At 36.3% G+C, this 20,807-nt stretch overlaps 1 protein-coding gene across 2 annotated transcripts; it reads left to right on the top strand.

Moving 5' to 3' along the window:
- The first annotated feature begins 1,991 nt into the window (after nucleotides 1-1,991).
- Nucleotides 1,992-9,492, top strand: CENPW (centromere protein W). Of its 2 annotated transcripts, none has more exons than XM_015623299.1 (3): nucleotides 1,992-2,150; nucleotides 6,906-7,019; nucleotides 8,452-9,492. In XM_015623299.1, the coding sequence occupies exons 1-3, from the start codon at nucleotides 2,061-2,063 to the stop codon at nucleotides 8,476-8,478; spliced, it is 231 nt and encodes a 76-aa protein (XP_015478785.1). In that variant the 5' UTR covers nucleotides 1,992-2,060; the 3' UTR covers nucleotides 8,479-9,492. The 2 variants fall into 2 exon arrangements, with proteins under 2 accessions (XP_015478785.1, XP_033368698.1); XM_033512807.1 differs by lacking the exon at nucleotides 8,452-9,492 and adding an exon at nucleotides 8,347-8,445 and having other exon boundaries at nucleotides 1,997-2,150.
- The last annotated feature ends 11,315 nt before the right edge of the window (nucleotides 9,493-20,807 follow it).

Below are 20,807 nucleotides of genomic sequence, written 5' to 3'. Positions count from 1 at the left end.
AAACCTAAGAAGTAAGGAAATCTGGTAAATACGTAGATTTGAGCCAGCACTTTAAATTATATTTTCTGTGGCTAAAAGCAACACCAAAAAAAGTCCACTAGAAATATAAAACCATCAGAACCAACAAAACTCTAACAATATTACACTTAATAGCAGATTTCATTATTCAGTCATTGTCTACATAGCAAGCACATGACTAAAAGATACAGTTACTAGTCTTGACTCCCAGTTTCTGTTGTTTTATGCAGGTCACAGCACAGTTTCAAATTTGTGTGGTGTATTTCAATAGTTTTAGACCTACAGTAGAGGCACCTTTGCAGTTCTTACAGTTTGTAAAATACTTGCCCATACCAGTTTCTCACCAACAGTGCAAGTTACTAAGGCCCAGTTCTCAGATCATGTAAGGTCCAGTGGAACTACTGATCTGTGCCAGCTGCAGATTTGAATCTGCTGACATGCTGAGTTATTGCTGATCCTGATGCAAGTTTTTGAGTGTATATTATGAGCATTACAGCATATGACCCTATGCAGCTCCTGAGTCAGAGAGGTTTAGTTAACTGAAAAAAACCCAAATGTTTACTTGCAGCAGTGCTGCTCAGACATTAACTGTGACTATTATTAAACTGTACAAAAAAGTTCTGCACGTTAGTGTGCTTATTCTTTCACAGAAAAAATATGTTAAGACCTCGACTTTAAGATTAACTTTGCTGTTGACGATTAATGGCAAATGAGAGTCAAAACTGAAAGAACAAAGCATCATTTTGAAATAGCTGACGGAGTATGAAGAACTGGCAAATCTTAAAATCTCTCCTGCTGTCAGATATCATACTTCTATCTGGACTACATTTTGTGCATATTGTAAAATTATCTAAAATACTAAACCATACAGACTAAAGAAGATATTTCAATGAAACTGATTCATATCTGGGTGCTGGTATTTTGAACATATTAAGACGATATATTTATCTTATCAACATTTAAATTTGCAAGCGTCCTATAGGCCAAAGAAAACAAAAAAACCTAATAAATATGCTGAAAATCCCCATACCTCAGTATGAAATCCTGACCCCTTCTCCAACTAAGTACACACCGCCCAAATACACTGAGAATGCCAAGCTACAGGGGCCCCTCTGCGGGGAAACCCGTATTTCAGTCAGCAGCATCCGTCAGCTACAGCAGGAGTGCAGGGACAGATGATGGAGGAAGGATGACACGTAAAGTGGTGGCCGATTTCAGAACCACTGTGTGTTTCTGAGTAGCAGTAAGTCAATGCCTACGTGTACTAAAGCAGAAATTTGTCCAGATTTACGTGCAGAACGCAACTATCACTCCAGGCTCCTTTCAGTCAAAGATTATGGTGCTAATTAGGCTCCTGCAGCCCTGTCCCATCTTCCAGCAGGGTCACACCATCAAAGGGGGGCACAAGCGTGCTGTACAACTCCCTCGGCTTCTGCGGCAATGAAATACCGGCACACCTGGGCGGCGATCGCCAGCTTAAAATCCGCCGCCCGAGGTTTGCTGAGGCAGCTCCGTGACAGTGCCTCTGACCCGTGACACCTTCCCTGCGCCTCGGCAAATTCCCTCATGCGGCAGCGGCCGCCCCAGGGCTCGCCAACGGCAGTCCGGGAACCTCCCGCTCGGCTTCCCGTCAATGTCACTGAAAAGGCCCGGGCAGAGGTGCGGGTAACTCGCTAGAGCCAGGCCTAAAGCCAGCTCTCGGCTCGCTCGCAAGGGAAGCGGACCGACACGCAGGGGCTCGCGAGGGGACCGGTGGTAGCGGTGTCCGCCGGGACCCGCCCGTCTCTCGAGCACCTGGCGCTCCGGGGAGCGCCTCTCCGGCGGCGGGGCCGGGCCCGGCGGGACGCCGTCCCCGCAGCCCCTGTGCGGCTCCTGGGCGCGGCTCCCGGGAAAGCGCCGGGGCCGGCAGCGGCGCGAGAGGCGGTGCTGCGCGCGGCCGTTGGGAAGTTGCGGAACGGCGGAGGGAGCGAGGGCGGCGCGCGCGCGGCGGGAGCGGCGGGAGGAGGAGGAGGAAGGAGAGGAAAGAAAGTAGCAGGAGGAAGATGAGGAGCACGGCGCCTCGCAGCACTTTGCGGAAAATAATAAAGAAGCATAAGCCGCAGTTACGCCTGGCGGCGAACGCCGACCTGCTGGTGAGGAAGGAGAGGGGCGGGGGAGAGGCGAGGCTGCGGCTGCCCCGGGGAGTCCGGGAGCAGCCGGCCCTAAACAGGGCCGCTTACTCCCTGAGTGCTCTGGCCTGTGCGCCCTGAACACTTCGGGTGTGACGGGATGTCGAGTAATGGTGATTCTGCAGGGACCCACAGGCAGCGGGGCGGCAAAGCCTGGGGGACAGGCGATTGTTTTGTCCTGTGTTAGAAAATATAGATAAGCAGAGATTGCCGCTCTCGCTTTGCTGGTGGCCGCTGTATTGTAGGTCTTTGACAGTGATCTTGTGGATTCAGGAACGGGCTGATGCATGGCTTTTGTGTCACTCCATGTGTACGCTGATGTTTGAAAGAGTTTGGTGTAGACACACCGAGAAATAGCAATTCGGGTTATGTGGCTGCTAGGTGCAGGTGCTTGTGTAGTTCAGTTCGGGTGTGCGGGTAGCCAGAGCTGTGATCAATGAGTTGCTAAGCTGCTATGGCAGCTTGAGTGCTCATATGTTTTTAGAAGGCCATCTAAGTAGTCTCTGCTTTAAACTGTGGTATGACAAGTCTTGTTAGTGATCCAGTAGGGTGCTGGAGTCCTGATCATGGTTTAAAAACTCCTGCCAAAAAGGTGGGGATAAAAGAGCCGTGTTTGCAAAAACAGGCCAACAAAGCTGAATTGCTTCTGACCTGCTCTAAGGGGTTTGCAGCACAGGTAGGGTTTGTCTCACCAGGAAATTATTTGACTACAGCAAGAAAACCTGACCTCAAGACAGCTGTGGTAGTTGCTGTGTTTAAAAACCAAAACAAAAAACATTAAAAAGATACTCTTTCAAATAACTTAGACTTGCTAAGCTGTGATGTCCTATTGTGATGTCCTCTTGTTTACAAATGTATGTGGCTCTCAGAGCATTAAAGCATTAACACATGCTGTATACTAGTATGGACTCTGACTTCACGTTTTTTATGTGTATAAAAGTTGTGTCTTTTAGGCATCTTGAAGGTTGGTATCTAGATTATATGAAGCTAAATGTAAAGATATAAAATGAAAATAAGTAATATGAGATTAAAATGAATGAATATGGCAATTACATGACAGTATTTAGATTTGAATGTAAACATTAAATATTTTTCTAATGGAGTGGAACCAATAAAAATATGATCTCTTCCTAATGTTTCTGCTGCCTTTGGATTTTTTAATGGACTAAGGACCTGGCCCCTTGCTGCTACTCATGCTCAGACCTACTCAAAGCTTACTCAGTGGAATGCAGTAGTCAACTAATCAAACACACACGCAATCACACTTTTTTTTTTTTTTTTTTTTTTTTTTTTTTTTTTATCCTTGGTAACAGTTGGTCTGTGTTTCCAGGGTAATTACAATTTGGCTTCAAGGTAGTGTGGCTGTCTGAAAAGGGGTAAGTGGGACATCCCTCCAAATCTTGGCCTTTGGTTCCTATCTCTTTCTGGTCCTGGTGCTAAAGTTCACTGAGCTGCAGAGTGAATTGAATTCACTGAAGTTTACAAACAACAACAATCAGATCCAGCTTAAAATATGGCTACACAAATGTTCATTGCAGCACAAAGGATGAGAACAGAATAAATTTTAATAATGTGATGGAAACTTAGATTATCTCTTCTGGTGATGTCAAATTACACAGCCTTTTATATTACAAGGGTTGGCTTTTTTATTTTACCTTTAAACAACAATGTCCAGGTGTGGTGGTTGTCCATGATGTTCTTCAACTAGGCATGTGTCTAACAGCTCTTTAGCTCTTTATTTGGGTGGCCAAATAATCAACACAGCTGAAATTATGCTTCTTTTAAGGAAAAAAAAAAAAAGGAGTGGTGAGTTTATTGTGTAGTAAGACAAGTAACAAATTTTCAGAGTATATTTTCTAGTGCTGTGTTATTCTCTGCAAACCCTGTAATAGTGATTTGATCACATACATCAGAAACTTATGTAGTAGCTGTCTTAACAAGATGGAGCCATATACATTTTGAGCAGAGAGCTTATGTCTTCTCAAGGGAAGTATGAGAAAAGTGCTAGTTCAGTTTCTGGGCTATCTTCCAGAGTGATCCATGCTTTATGTCTGAATCTACTGCAGTGTGTACCCATTCCAGTAAAGTGGTCTGCCTGCTTTAGGAGAAAATCAGATTGCTTTCTTTTTTCCCTTATCTTAAGTGATTATTTTTACTTAAACCAATATCTTCTTACATGATCGTAACTAACAAGTTTGAAAGGCATAGGAATTCAGATAATTTTGTTAAATACTTGAATAAGGTTTCTTCTTCATCTTTGATCGAGTCTTTTCTCGAAATCTGAAGTTTTGTCAGAACCTGTTCCCTAAGTGTTAATATCTACCTCTTTGCGCAGTGTAGCTATCAAATTTCATCAGCCTTTCTCAGGAAGCTTTTTGTTTTTGTTTTGTATTTTTCTTTAAGGGGTTTGATAATATCTTCGGATGAAGAGATGCAAATATTGTTTCAGGTTTTTTCAAGGCTGTTTTTGAAAATAAGAGGTAAAGATTTTAGTACTGAAGTTCAGATATTCCCCCAATGGTCAGAGAAGAAAATATGCAAGCTTTGTTCTAGCTTGCAATTACAGAAGAAAAGCAGGATCTCGGCTGCTTCTTTTATGCTCGAAGGGCACATGTATGTTTCCATTGCAGGAAAAGCTTAACGAATTGCACTGAATAGTCTCTTTAATTTGTTATCACCATATAATGATTAATAAGTGTGCATTGAGGTGAAATATCAGTCTAGAGAATTGTTTTGAAGTTATGGCAGTAAAACAGAATTGCAGTGGTTGTCCCTGCTGTTCCTCAGTTCTGTTGAACAGGTGTGTGGAAGTTGTTGTGTAAACAGTGGTGTGAATTTTTTACATAAGTTCTTTCTTTTCTGGAAAGTAATATTCTGTTTTGTAAGGTGATTTTCATGAGTAGTTAGTTCAAAACTGTTATAAAATTTTATGCAGAAGGGCAATGATTTGATGTGTAGTAAAGCAATGTCTTTAAACAAATACGGTATTGCTTAGTTACATGTTGGTAATTCATGGTATTCAGTCATTCTGCCTTTCACTAACCTTTCTCAATTGCCTTGAATAATGTGGAATATTTATTAACTTGTGTGCTCTGCTGTGGAATATTCTGATTTTAGTTATGTGACTACTAAAATCTGTTGGAGTACAGGGGAAGCTTCTCCACATGCAGCAATTCACTTTGAAAATACGAAAATAAAGGTACTGTGATTCTGAGAGAAGATGCAGTTTTTAAATGTGGTTTTAAAATTCACAGTTTTGCCTTTAGGTATCTCAGAAGAAGGACATGCAAGTATGGAAGCTTTTATTCCACCTCTCACTCCTCTTCCAGGTTGTTTCCAGAAATCTAATCTCCATGTTGATAAGTTTAATAATGAGAGTTCTAATGTTGAACATTATTTTAGTGCTGCTGCTTGATTCTGTTGGAGATAATTTCTGTGTGAATAACTAAAGAATGGTTCTATAGCAGCTTTTATATTTTGTGAAATAAATCTGCACGAACATCTGCTTTTTGTGTAGTGGATGCTTCCAAATGATGTCAAATATTATGTAAATTTATCTATTGCACTCTGGCTTCATTTAGTTCAGGATATTTAAAAAAAAACCCACCTAAAATGCTTTTCATATGAACAGAGTTCTTATGACCAGGACCATGTCTCGTAACAAATTCTTTGTGCTGAAAACCGACTGCCGAAGTATTTCCTGTAAACTCTTAATTTGTAACTTTCCACATTACATTTTTCCAGACTTTACAGATAAGGTATGGCAGAATAAATATATCACCTTATTCATACAAATAAAATTTTCATATATTGCAGTAATATTTTTTGGAGCTCTTGATTGAAAAAGTAATTTGTACACTTTACGTAGGAGAGGTAATGTTGTTTAGAAAGTTTAATTTACAGAAGGTGCAATTATCAATTTTTCAGGATGGGTTATTAAAATAGTTCATATAGTGTCTGTATAATGCTAGAGGTTTGTATTATAGCTCCTTGTTTAATTGCTACACAAATGTGCTATCGGCTAGCAGTTTTAGTCCACGCTGGAGCAGTTCCTTCCTTGCCTGCTGCAATTTTTTCCTGCCTCTGTATCAGCAGAACAGCATTCTGTACAGAACGGAATATTGCCTGACCAGTTCTTTTAATGTAAAAAATCTAAGTGATGAACAGGGGAAAAATGGATAGAACCTCCTGACATTGGAGAATTCTAAGTTCTGGAGAAATTAATGTCAATGTCCCTTTACACTGGAAAGGGGCAGAAGTCCTTGAACTTGTCTGTAGTCCATTTGGCGATAAGACAGGGATGAATTTGCTGCTTGTAAAAGTCTGGCCATTGTAGTCACTGAAAGTTGACTATATTTACTAGTAAGCAAAAAGGCTCCTTATTCTCTGATATTTGTATTTGCATTTTATTATTAAAAACTGCTAATAAAAATCAGATTTATTCCTTTTAGATCAGTTGTGGTTTGCATGATCATTTCTAAAGCACTTTTATCATTTAAGTATACTAAATTTAAACTCTGTTTACAAGAGTCTTGCATGAAGGGAATGTCTTAGAAATATACTGAGGCTTGAACTGAGTGATAAATTTTTTTTCTGAGAACTCCTTTCAGGAATTTGGAAGGAGTCTTAATATGCAAAGTTTCTGTTGCACACAATGAATCTTTAAAAAATCAAACTGTGTTTAAACAGCTGACTAATTTTTTTTTTTCTGTTTTAAAGGTTCATTTGAACTTCTTACTGTTTCTCCATCGGCTAGCAGAAGAAGCCCGGACAAATGCTTTTGAGAACAAAAGTAAAATAATTAAACCTGAGCACACCATATCTGCAGCGAAGGTATTAGCACACTTCTAATGTTTTTTATTTTGGTATAATGGAAAATGTATTATGACAGCATATACAAAAGCTTTCTGTGTTGAAGTTGATATTTGATTTATAATTCAAAACCTATAGACACTTAATATTCTTTGTCCATCATTGGCATAATTTAATGTTACCAAGACAACAAATTAATTGTCCTTGCCCTATTAAATATAACCCAATTTTCTTGATTATTCCCTGTTTAACGTCATAATTTCAATATATGGGTAAGTCTGCAAAATGGTCTTACCAGCAAGCTTTCATGGCCTGAAAGGCAGTCCAAAGTTGGAGGATCCTTATTTCAGCTGAGAGTACATCAAGGATGCATGCTGTCTTCAGTGATATAAGTGAAGCTTTATGGAACAGGTGAGAAACAGTAGAGAGGTTCAAATACTTTTCTTACATCTTCAGTTCTTACCTGCTTAGTCTGAAATAAGTTCACAGTGGATTCTGGCAGCATTGTGTGGATACTTCTTGAACAAACATACTTTGTGTGATGTATTTGGCAAAGAAAGAACTAAGGGAGGGAGAATTAGACTGTGGATTGTTATATAGGTAGTTCAGTATAACAAAAATTGCTGTATGAATATCTGTGAAGAAGGAATTCACTGCATTGCAGAGTATGGTGAGTTTTGTGTACATGCAAAAGAAGAGAAAGGGGAAGGTGTTAATGCTACTTTGTCTCCCTAGAAAGGATGTCAAAATAAAACTGAAATGCTTTTGTATTCTGTAGCTCATTTCACTCCCTAGGATATGTCTGCTTTACTTTGATGTCATTAAGGAATTCAGTCTCTTTATTTTATCTATTTAACCCCCTTCTCCTGCTGAGAAAATTGGTAGGTCAAAACTTGATGTTACCTGATAGTTTGATCCTGTGGCTTCTGTTTATTTTCACTATTTTTTTTTTCTGTCTGCTGAAAAGTTTAGTTTGATACTTTTCTTATTACTATAGTAACAGAAACATATACAGGATATGTAGAGTAGCCAAGTGAATGTTTCAGTTGGAGTCTTACACATTTATGGTTTCTTTTTAACTGCAATCTTAACACTTTTTGAACATTTTTGTGCTCCACTTATTTTTTTAAGGTGAGAAGAAAGGAAAAACTGCCTGTATTTTAATAATTTTAACACTTAAATAGTCCCACTTGGGCTTTGAAGTTCATTTTTCAATTTAAACTCCAAACCAAAAAATGTCCTTCCAAAGGTCTGTGTGCTCTTGATATAGAAAGAAATAAGGCATTGCAAACAAAAATTGAGCATAATAGCTGTATTATTGCAAACCTTATTTTCTCTTTTTGTCTAGGCCCAACAGGGTAAGAACTTCAAGGAATCTACTGATGGCTCCAGAGCACTATTGCTGCCTGAATTGTATTGATATATATACTTTTTTCTTTTTTTCCCTTTGCAGGTTATTTTAAAGAAAAGCAGAGGCTAGAAAACAGACCACTGGAATTTTAAAGGACATTTTTCATGTTTTCTGACTAACTTGAGTTATACTGTAAGCCAGCTGTGTAGCACTTGTGGAACTATGTAGTTTTGTTGATATCTATCTCCTGACTATCTTGCTGTTTCTTTAAAAAAAAAATTAAAAAAATCTTAGAATGTATATTTTCATACACTTCATGCATAATTTTAAACTGTGTATCACTTGTCATTTAAGACTTTTGATGTACCTTATTTCATAATGATGAAGGAATGCTTGTACCATAGATATCCTTCAGGTACAATCTGGCATTTATTACTAGAAGTGTGAAACTTCTTAAAGGGAACAGTAGTTAAAAAAAACTCAACAGGTTTCACTAAATCCAGTATAGATTGTGCAGTTCAGAGCAGATTTACTAGCTAAACAAAATTATGGCTTTCAAAACAATTACTGTAGAAACAAGTATATTAAATACCTTGTCTTCAGTTTATTTATAAATGTCTTGATAATTTTAAAATTGCTTTGAAAAGTAGATTAAAACTTCTGAGTTCTGGGGAAAGAATACATAGTTGCTATTTTAAATCATGGTCTGAACTCTTAAGCTGACCTGTTGATGTAGTATATGTGACAACTTGGTGGTCTGTAATTCGGTCGGTGTGGACAGACGCACAGGTTATGAAAAAGGAAAGGTCTGGCACAGCTGATGTTTTCGAAGTTAGATCTTGTAAAAATAACAAAGATAAGTTGGCATGAGTGACAAGCTATTTCCTTCTCTCTTTTGAGTGTCATACTAACTTGTCAGAAGTCTGTAAATGTACATTATGCAAAAATGTCTTCTTAATATAATATTCTGTTCCTATTCTGATATTTGTAATCATTTACTGAACACTTTGCTTAAAAAAAAATAAAGTTATAGATGAATCTTAGAGTTTGAGCTGATAATGCAGTTTTGTGGAATTATATGGTAGCTGATCCTTGATACGCACAGTGAACTATTCTTAAAATAAAGAACCTTTAAAAGTGTTATGCATTGAGTAGCCTAATTTTGTTTGACACCTTACCAAGTATATTCTAGAAATTCAGGGAAAAAAAAAAAAAGCATTTTAGGAATATTTTTGTAGTCTATGTATGTGGTTTTATGTAGTCTTATGTTGCAATGCCAGTACTTATAATTGCATATCATGTCCATGTACTTTTTAAAATGCTGTATAATCTTTGAAAAGTCATCCTCTTCCAGTGTGCAAAAAGGAAGGAAGAATTACTCTCCTGCTTTAGGTGACTGACAGAGTTTAGTGCATTCAGCTTCTTGTAAGGGTTGACTATATTCTTTATTCTGCATTTTCTTCCCTTACTTCCTTGGAATCCACAAAGAAGGCCAAGAACATACACATGTAGAGGATCTGTGGACTTAATCTAAAGTACATTCTCAGGAATAAAGACGATCTAGCTACATATTTATGATTTTATTTCTAGTTACTGTCTTTGATTTAACAATTTTATTACAACACTAGATTTTCTTTACAAATATTTTCTCTTAATTTTCCCTGAAATATTTTATTAGAGTCTTGTATAATCACATACCTTCCTCATTGTACAATTGTTTGAGTACTATAGCTTTATTGGGAACTTGTTTTGATATCCACTTTAGCTTTTTCTTTTTTGATTTTTTTCAAGGAGCAAGATTCACTCTGAGCTTAGTGGAATATTCTCATACATTTAGTAGATAGATTTAGTACACATACATTTAGTAGATAGTAGATCAGCTACTGTTGGAGAACGGAAGGCAAAAAAGGCTTAAAATCAACCACCAGTGTACTTTTAAAGTATTTTGTACAGTGGTTTTGGCCTGTATTCATGGTTAAGAAGCTGCCTCTTTTTAACAGTAGAGGGACTTTGATAGTACATTGTGAATGTTTTGTAATAACTGGAGCAGGCAGGTATTAAGAAGACCAGGGTAGCTTGGACAGTGTTCAGGTTTCTCTCCTAAACCTCAAATAAATACTCACTGAAAATTAATGGGGCCAATGAAGTTGGCTTAAGCTTTTAGAAATGTAAAATGCTATTGTGTTTTTCTAGTATCTTCTTGAATGTTCACCAGAAGGTTAATTGTATTCCTATTTGGCAGCTTTTCTGTTCTCCTTCATGTATAATACCTAGGGTCTCTTCTCTATGCAGTATTCCTTACTGGATTTTTAAAATTAAAACTTACAGCAGTATTGTCTAAATACCCATGAACAATACAATTAATATAAACTTGGAGGCTATAGTGATAATTTATTCCTGTGTCATGTCCCTGTTTAATGGCAAAGTATCAAAGCATGTAGTTCTATAAAAATTTTTTTAAACTAGATCTGTAGTAGAAGACCTAATTAAGTTGTGTTATTTGAATTCCTGTGTTGATTCTTTGCCATTAGGAGGAAAAAAGCAAGGATTTTTGAGGGAAGAGTCATGGTGATGCTCAGCTGTTTTCATGAAACCTTGAGAAATTTATTGTTCTGAAACAACTGACTCAATATTGAATTTCCTCTGGTTTTAAGCATAAGATTCTAGAGCTTTTTGGAAGGAGAGGAGCTCTGTCAATACAATTAAAACTCCTCATTTCCTCAGAAAGCAGGATGGATGTCCTAAAAAATTGGAGGCACATCCGTTTTTTCTATTCTTTCTGCTTTGCAACTTTCCCCATGTTCTGTTTCACATCCTACTCTGCCTTTTCACTCTGATCATCAGTGAAAGAGGCTAAAGTAATGAAGAAATAGAACTTGGTAAAAGTACTTCTGGTAGCCCTTATCTTGGTTTTCAGCTGTTGATGTGGCTAGTGTTAGACCCTGGGCCAGGGTAGTATCAATTGATTAAGCCACAAAAGAAGAAGGAAAGTGTTGATCAGCAGATGACTGTGAGGGAAGAGAGTGGTGCTCCTGCTATTTTTGTTTCATTTCACTATGGAGTGACTGGTGAGAGTGCATCTGCTGTTTGCCAACTTGAGTAAGTCTTCTGGTGAGGAGTATGCCCCATTCCAGCTCACAGTCATAGCATGCATTCACGCATACTGTGCTTTGATTTTGTAGAGCATGTAAGTCTAATATTTTCTGAGTGGTATAAATCACTTTATTATATTTAAAACTTCTAAAAACTCTGAATATTAAGAGCAATATAAGTATATGGACCTAGTCAAGTGAAGGTTAGATCTATGGACCTAACTCCTAATGGTGTCAACATGAATAAATGAACTTGTATACTTGATGGATCAGGGCCCATTAATCACTTTTCTATTTGAATGTAAGGTTGTCTCTGTTGTTTTGAGTCAGAAAATCAACACAGGTGCTAGAGAGGACATTCATGCCTCAGAGTTTCATTGTGGTTTTATGTGGAGAAGTGTGTGACTGCTGAAAAATAATCTGAAGTTTCATAATACAAATAGTTACTATTTTCTGGTTAAAGTCATTCAGTAAAGGAAAAATCCAGAAATATGCATGCTGTAATAGAAAAATTCTTTTTCTAGCCATAAGGTGGGGATAGAGCAAAAACTCTATTTTTTCCCTGTGGTAACTTTCCATTAGAGCAAGTATTCAGATTATTCCTACTAAAAAGTATTCTATAGATTGTGACACTTTCAGGTATTTTTTTGAAGACTGCCAAACCTACACTGCTGACATATGTAGGGCAATTGATGTGAAAAAGAAAAAAAATCCCAGTCACATCCAAAACAGGATGTTCTCATGATCTGTGCTGAGAGGATGAAAGATGTGAAGGATCTTGAAGATTTTTCTTTATTCAAAGCTAAATGTTTCTATATAATATAGTTTTCTTAATTAGAGGTCTATAGTTATTTGTACAACATAGCCTTGGTTTTAGAAATGGGTATATTCTATGTGCAGTTTAATGAAGGAAATTCTTGTACAAGACGTTACTTTTTTAGCAGCCTTAACCATGAAACACACAGTTTGTACTGGCTGACTTGCTGACTCTGCATTCTATTAGTCTTTATCTGTTTAGAACAACTAAGGGCATGTAACTCATAAGTGTAAGGTAAATGCATAGGGTTCTGAGGTGCCTTACAAGTATGTATTAAGAAGGTGTGACTTGCATTTCAAATAAAACTGCTGATTACATTAAATCAAAATTCCTTTTCCACAGCTGTGAGATACGTGTTAAATTTACGTTCATTAGAATTGTTTCAAAGCTATGTGTGTAGTTGTTTTTCAGTTCAATATGTATATTGTCATATACTGTGTATGTATTGGTATATAGGGTTCCTTCATATGTTTTTATGGTAGTGTAGCTGCTGTGATAGCTTACTTGGACATGAAAAAAGAGGGTAATAGAAGAAATTTCTTACACGTTTGAGTAGCTTCAGATACAGGCTGAGAAAATGCATTTCTGTTGTGGTAAATACCGAATTGCAACCTTTTGAAGAAGTTGGGGAGTCTTCCCACCTGACCAGTTCATGGTTCTGCAGACATAATCGGTTGGAATTCATTCATTTACTGTTTGGTGAACAATGTTGGGGGTTTGTCAGTTTCTTTGCAATCCACATTCATCAAATTTACATGGGCTTTGATACATAATATTCTCCTGTGGGCTAAGTTATTAATGTTATCCTGACCAAACTGCTGAAAGATCTTTTCAGGTCATTTGATACCTGGAAGATCAAGTTTCTTACTGAGAAGGTCACTTTCCTGGGGAATGATTTCAGGGCATGGAGAACATGGTGGAGTGCAGAAAAACTCCTAAATACCCCTAAAGTAATTTCTGGTTTAAAAAACCCCAAGCGTAGACACAGCCTTACTAACTGATAATAATGTGACTGAAGCAGTTAAATAAAAGCAAGAGCACTTCCTCCATCAGTGGTTTGCTCAACCTTCTGGCACTAGGTCAGGTTCTACAGAAGAGCTGCTTTGTTTCTGGAGCATGTAGAAAACATGGAAAGGTATGTTTGCGATAGAACAGATCCTGAATCAAAATTTGTGAGGGGCAAACGCAGTGTTTGCAAATAAATGCAGTCAGGGATAGAGTTGGATTAGCTGGAGTTTCCAGTCTGTTATATTGTTTTGAAACTGGTGTAATTGTATTGGTGCTGACCTCTAAAATTGAGAACCTAATGCAAAGTGTTTTATTTTGTTCACCTTCAGTAGGTAAATACACAGATTATATAATAAGTAATTTTTAATGAATTGCTGCAAATTTTATGAATAAACCAGATAAAGCATTAAAGTAAGAGATAAGGTACTTTTTAAAAATCTACTGCATATCTGAAATCTTAATACAAGCAAGCTTCTAGTTATAGCTGTAGAAGCTGTTTTTCAAATAGTAGAAGCTAAAGTTACTAGTGATGGTTGGTTACATTTAAATATTTAAGGTCTTTAATTGATTTTTGCTCTTCAGACAAAATTATGTATGCTTCCAAAATTGACCAACTATTTAAATATTACTGATTCCTGAAGATTGGCTAGAATTAGAAGTAAGGTAAAAGACAGTAATTAAAAAAAAAAACAAAACAGAGAGCAGTCAAGAAAAGGGGAGGATAAGCTTGTGACATAGTTAAGGTTGACCAGATAATAATTTCTTCTGTTTCTGTAGTTTCACCATTTGTGTTTCATGTTTAACTGTGGGTTCCCATGTTTTCCAGATTTAACAGGTTGGGTCTTGGTAATGGAGGGCAGTAGCTGTCATGTAGTCTAAGTAGCAATATTCTTCTAAAACTTTTTCCAGTAAAGATATGGGATATCTTACTAAATTGCCACCAGAATTCCACACAGTAATTAATTTTGATGATACTTTACCTGTAGCCTATATTGGAAGTTCTCCCCACAAATTTATATGGAATAAACCTTGAAAATTCAGATCAGAAATGGACAAAACTTCATCTTCCTTTATCTTCTGTTGTCCTTGGTATTCTTTCTATTTCTGGATAAGACTGGAGAGCCATAGTGAAGGTTTATTTTAGGGCAGCATTAGACATTTAAAAGTCCAACATTTAAAAGTACTGCCAAAAGGATGGATTAACTTTCAATCCTTTTTGAAGGCACGTTAGTATTCACAGAATGAATCACATTGTGGGTTAGGTTGGAAGGAACTGCAGTGGGTCATCTTCTCCAACCTCCCTGCTCAAGCAAGGTCTTCTTGGAGCACATGGCACAGGATTGTGTCCTGATGGTTCTTGAATATCTCCAGCGGAGGAGACTCCACAACCCCCTGGGCAACCTGTTTCAGTTCTCTGGCACCTGCCATGACCCACACACATATTTCTGTATATGTGTAGCATGAACGCAAACATTGTGAGACTGTGAAAGTAGATCTATGATTTAATGATACTTCTTGTTGACTGCAATTTTGGAAGCTAAGTCTCAACAAAATAGGGAGTAGCTTACTGGCTTGAGAAGCTGTTAATTTTACTGTAACTTTCTACCTGTGAACACCAAGAATTTTTATTGTTTATGTTACTGTTCATACCACTGTACTTTCTGTTGAACTTTTCTTATTTGCTAAATATCTAGCTGTCAGTGAAGCTATAGCCAAGAGTTGGAGGAATATGCAATATTAAAAACACAGGACAAGTGCAAGCACGGCAGTTTTACTTTGGCATGTTATTTTAATGAACCTAACATCTTTTGCAAGGTTTTCCTGGAAATAAAACACCTTTCCAAATCATCTTTACTTGGGTAGAATGGCTGTTTAATTACACTGAACTTCTCCAAAACAAATGCTTATGTATTGAACTGAATTGTACTTTGGATATTTCTGTTAATATGTTTTTATTCTTTCTTTCTTTTTATTGCTTGCCCCTTTACACTCAAAAGAGAGGATGGGTAATGGTGCATACTCCTTTCTTCTAAGGAAGACTGTTATAATGGTTCTCTTTGTTTTCCCTGAAGTTCTTGGGAAAGCAGGAAGCCATGCATCTCTAGATCGACGTCTTAGAAATTTCCAAGAAGGTGTTATTTTGTGTCTTCTCCCTGTAGTATAAAACATTTGTTCTGATGTGTGAAGTCTGCCTCTCTACATACTGAATATTATGCATATGAATTTTAAATCTCTTTATAAAGCTTGTTTTTTTTTTTGGTTCAGAAATTCTAGGTATTTTCTAATATATAAGACCCAGATGGAGCTTAGACTTGGGGCTCTTTTATTCTCTGAAGAACCCATCAATGTAAAACATCAGGCTACTCTCTCTTTGAGAATGGAGAAGATTTTTTGTAATTATTTTACATTTTTTCCATTTGGTTTTGTTTTGGGGGGTTTTTGTTTGTTTTCTGTGGGTTTTTGTTTTTCTGTAGTTTTTTTTTTTTTTTGCTAACTACATGGGCTGCTAGATTAAAGGTTTTTTTTGCTAAATATTTGATATCATATTTCTTTATTCAAGCATGAAAATTCAATTATGACTCACCTCCCAGAGGAGTCCTCTAGTTTCCATAACATTCCTAATATTCTTAATTTTGAAGACTAAGCAGAGTTTCTTCCCAGTATTTTTTGTTCCTCTTTTTCCAATCCCCAAATTCAATGCTAAAGAGGAGAGGAGAGGATGGTATGGTTGTGATGCTGCAGAGAATTTACACTGAAACATAACTAAGAATGCCAACAAGTAGCAGAGTTTAAACTGAGAAAACTCTGTGTGAAGGAAATGCTCTATCTTCCTTACCAAACTCACATGATCCTTTGGGAAGACAATTCACAAGATGAACCTTTGTTTGTAATGCTGTTGTCTTTGCTTAAAACTTGTGTAAATATTCCCCCCTCATTCAAATAAAGCTTTTTTTATTATTATTAGCAATAAAGAAGAAAGAATTAGATCCAATGTAAACATAATTTATTATATAGTGTGTTCATTATTTATTTAAAACCACTTTGTTTAATATTTTAATATTTTTTCTCTGAGGAATATATACTCTTTTGAGAAAGCTTCTAAAAATTAGGAGCTGAATGTTTAAAGCTTTATCAAAACTGGGATTTTATAAATTGTACTTATACCTTTGTTAAAAAAATAACATAAAGTTATGGGACAAAGGAAAAATCTACTACTAATCATAAAGAAACACTTTTGAAATAACAGCTTTTTCATGTTTTCTCTTGCAAAGTCCATGTAAAATGATGATGTCTGTTAAAAAGATTGTATGTAGTATTTTTTAAAGCTTAGTAAGTTTAACTCTTGTCTGCATCCCTCTTGAAATGTGGACCATGTTTGAGACATAATTTGTGTAACAAAATATCTTTATTTCTGAGTTAATTTAATTTTTACATGCTTGTCTTACAGAGGAAGTCTACTTTTAATAAAAGTCATGTGTTTAGAGCTGTAATTTTTGTGTTCAACATAATTTATTTTTATGTTGTTACTGTTTGATGTGAAGTCTATATTTTCTATGAGTAAGGTTAGCAGTTACAGTATGGATCTCATCTTCTTCTATCAGTATCACCATGTTGCCAATCACTATATTGAAAATGTATCTTAGGAAGTTAATATGTTTTCAGCAAAGCTATAAGTGTAGTTTTAAGATGCACTTTTTTACCTAGGTTTCATATATTATCCTTGTAAACTCAAAGAAAAAGACATTTTCCTCTGTTCTTGTAGTTTCCCTTTTAAATGGAGCCTATCACCACATGAAACACTTTCCTGACCTTTAACATTGTCAGAACATGAAACAGAGGAGGAGGATATCCTATGGTGTATAGTACATTAAGGGGATTACCTCATCAGCATGAAAAGTCCATAACTAATCTACACCAGAGACATGTAAGCTTTTGGAGCAGGACATTCTTGATAATATAAAGAAATACATCAAAACATTTTCTCTGAGAGTTGTTCAGCATGTAAGTGGAGCAGCCAGCATGTGAATGAATTGCAGTGTCAAATTTGTCCTCTGTTTACAGTGTTCTCTATTCATATATCTACCCACACCCCAAATTTCCAAGCTGAGGCAGGATTGATAAAATTTAAAGGTCTGCCTCTTATGGAAAATCAAATTTAGAGCAAGGCTGTTCCTAGTATTTTCATTCTAGTAAGAATCAGTGTTCTCCCTACCTTGTCAACAGACCCTACCTTGCAGGAGGTTTAACTGATTAAGAGGGAAGCATTTTTTTTTTCTTCAGATTTCCTAAACTGGATTGAAACTGTACCTTTACTTACACTAGTTTAATATATTTCTCCAGATTTGCTAAGCTTGTATGGAGCCAGCAGAGAAATAAATCATAATGATTCAAACTCTAGTGCATCATTAAATAAGATGCAGTTCTGACCATCCACATGCAACCCTATAACTGCTGCTATGATTGATTTGCTATAACTTACAGCATATGTACTATTTTAATATATGTTTTTCTGTGTATTGTCTTTTTTCTCCCCTAACACAATGATTGGTGATAAATTTGAAAATTTGACCAAGATATGTAAATACAGTTTTCTAGCAATAAAGAGCTTATGTAAATGAGTCAGCCTAAAGTTTCATTAGCCATGCTTAAATTTCACAAATAATGTGGTTTCTGAATAATTTGGTTAAGGAACCCTGTTGCAAATTTGTGCATGAATCCTTCTTTGAAAGTATTCCTTAGTATTAAGAGAAAAAAAGAACCCAAAATTGAATCTATGGAGACTTGCCAAAAAATGTTTCAATTATTCTTATTAGGTTACAATAATTTATTATTGAAACATGCCAGAATTGTTGGTTTATCTATGTTGCAATATATTCCTTGAGCTTCAGAAGAGCAAGACAACAGAAATCATCCTAAGCAACTAAAAAGTAGTTTTTATCCTGTTCTCCTATTTTTCAAGCTCAGGTTATCTCTTTTGGTTTACCTGCTAAGGAATTAGATTTTGTATATAACCCATGTGCGCTGATTGATCAAGTTTGTAGTGTCTCTGAAATTCTCATCATTAAGCATCTTTTTCAATTATATTTATTTTCAACAGTAAGTATATAGTATCTGAAAAATTTATTCAGCTGTACTCTAAAATATTGTTGAGCAAATAATTCACAAAAATTTTCTTCTTTATTATTCAGTTTCTTCAAGTATATTCACCATTCAGAATTGTTTGTGGAATATTCTGTTGAATATTCTAGGGGACTCTGCTTGACCAGGGAGATTGGACCTCCACTTGTCCCTTCCAACCCTGCCCATTCTGTGTTTCTGTGATTCTTAGTAAGCCTTGTTTTTTAGCTCACTGAACAGCTGTCTATTTTCAGTGATTGCCATTTGAACGGCAGAAGTCTGTAATCAGTCAGTTAGTTTGCATGTTGTGTTTCTTCATCCTGATCGAACATATGCAATAATTCTTAGCTGGAAGCTTGGAGGAGATAGATGTAAACATGCCTTTCAGTAAACACTTTCTAAAGTGTGCCTAAATTGCTTAAATCCATATTCCTGATGATAAACTTATTTCATTAACTCTGGAAAAGCTGAGCTAAAATGTATGTCACTTCTTAGAAATCTGTATTAATGCTTGTGGAAAATATTTTACAGTAATTGGTTGGTTTTAGCTGCAGAAATGTATAAGTGTAGTAAATAATAGAGCCTTGTTGAAGTCTAAATACTCTCTTTTTTTGTTTTGAAGTGGAATAATGTATTTGTACAGAACATAAGTAGTAGATTAGAGATTTGACAGAAAGCATTGGGAAAAACCTTTCCCCTTACAAAAAATCCAGGAAGAACAGATGTAACCTCCAATATAAGCAATTCTAAGAACTGAAACCTTTTGATCTAAATGAAAACCAACTACTGAAATTTTGAAGACAATAACTTCTTTACAGTATTATGTCCTCAGTTATGATTTAGAGAGACTATCCATTTTCTCTGTTTATCTGCTATCTGCTCTGCAGTAGGATCCAAATCTCAGTTCATCTGAGCTAAATAAGAGAAGTTTTTAACATTTAAGAGATCAGCATTAAGAGAAAATGCAGAATTGTGTATTTTGTTTCCAGTAATGAGAGCCATTCTTGTCACTATAATATTACATATGTTCAATCAGGATGAAGAAGCTGCCTTTAAGCATTAGATTTTCTTGGGGGCTAAGCTGAGTGGACATTGAAGTTGCTGAAGGGACATCATCAGTTGGGTGAGATAGAGAACTTTTTAGGTGAAGCTTTTGAAATGTCCGTAATTTTTACTTCTTAGGATTTTTACCTTTTTTTTTTAAAAAAAAAAAAAAGTTGTTAACATATTTTGGGGGAGGTTTGTCTGTAGATACATTCTGGGCCAAAGTGTAGCCATTTGGACTGGTGTAAAATCAGAGCCATACAGTGATCTGTATTGCTGAAAATGAAAGCAAGATTTTGCCCCAATACTTTAGACTCCTTTGTCTTGGTCTGAAGCAGTTTCCAGACTGCGCCTAATTCGTCTGTGGTATTCAGTGTTAACTAAGTAACAGCATCTGTCTGCAGTGCTGCTAAATTGAGGGTTTTGAATGCTCCGCTTACACACTAGCGGATATTTTTGGCAACTATGTACCTTTACCGCAAAGTTGTTGCTATTATGGGATTGTTTCAATCATATGCTGAAACTCATTTTCTTAAATGCACTTTTAATTCTTTCTTTGTTTGTTTTTATTGTTTGCATAAGAACACCACATACTAATTCACCACATGATGCGTACTCAGTCCAAATATTACAAAATCAGTTCCAAGGTCCAGACGTTTACCAGTCTCCCTTTCATAAAGCATATAATGGCAAAATCCTTAGTCCAAATTCAAGTCAACCAGAACTTTGGAGCATCTTCAGAGTAAAATATGCTTCGGAACATCTGCAGGAATCTTGATACATAACCCACAGTGGGGTGGACATAACCCCTTAATACTGAAAATATACTTTATAATTTACACATGATGACAAGATAAAAGTTTTTATAACAATTTCTTTAAAAGAAGGAGGAGTACAAAAACAACTAAAAATAAATAGAAACACTTTCCTGTTTTAAGCCCACATTGGGTACAGTCATGATGGCAGCCAACACCTTTTTGGCACAGCTGCCAGTTGCCTCATCCCAAATTCAGAGACACAAATCTCAACTCCTCTTCTGGATCTTTTCCAGCCAGTTTGGGAGTTGGCCTTCCTGCAAGAGGCTGGTATAAAGAGAGCACATAATGCTTTTCTCTTGCTTCTTGCTTGTTAATAAATTGGAAATTACATATTCTGAAAACACACTTGTTTTGTGGATTCCATCAAAGTACATAAATCATTAAATGTTTTATATTAATTATTTTGTCTCAGATCACACAGTTCTCATATGTAAAGCAAAATAAATGCATTTTAATTATTTATTGTATGTTATGAGAATGTATCACAAGGCATATAAAATCAGCCATTTAATTTCAAGAGGAAAAACTTTTTTTCATTTCTTAGGATCTTATATAGCCAAT

The sequence above is a fragment of the Parus major genome, chromosome 3 (assembly GCF_001522545.3).
Source record: "Parus major isolate Abel chromosome 3, Parus_major1.1, whole genome shotgun sequence".
Lineage (NCBI taxonomy): Eukaryota > Metazoa > Chordata > Aves > Passeriformes > Paridae > Parus > Parus major.
Note: the sequence above shows the minus strand (reverse complement) of the source record. Positions and strands in the feature narration are given on the sequence as shown.

Coding starts and splice junctions, on each gene's coding strand:
- CENPW (XM_033512807.1), top strand. CDS start 2,061: ATGAGGAGCACGGCGCCTCGCAGCACTTTGCGGAAAATAATAAAGAAG. Junction 2,151..6,905: donor CGGCGAACGCCGACCTGCTG/GTGAGGAAGGAG, acceptor TCTGTTTTAAAG/GTTCATTTGAACTTCTTACT. Junction 7,020..8,346: donor ACACCATATCTGCAGCGAAG/GTATTAGCACAC, acceptor CTTTTTGTCTAG/GCCCAACAGGGTAAGAACTT.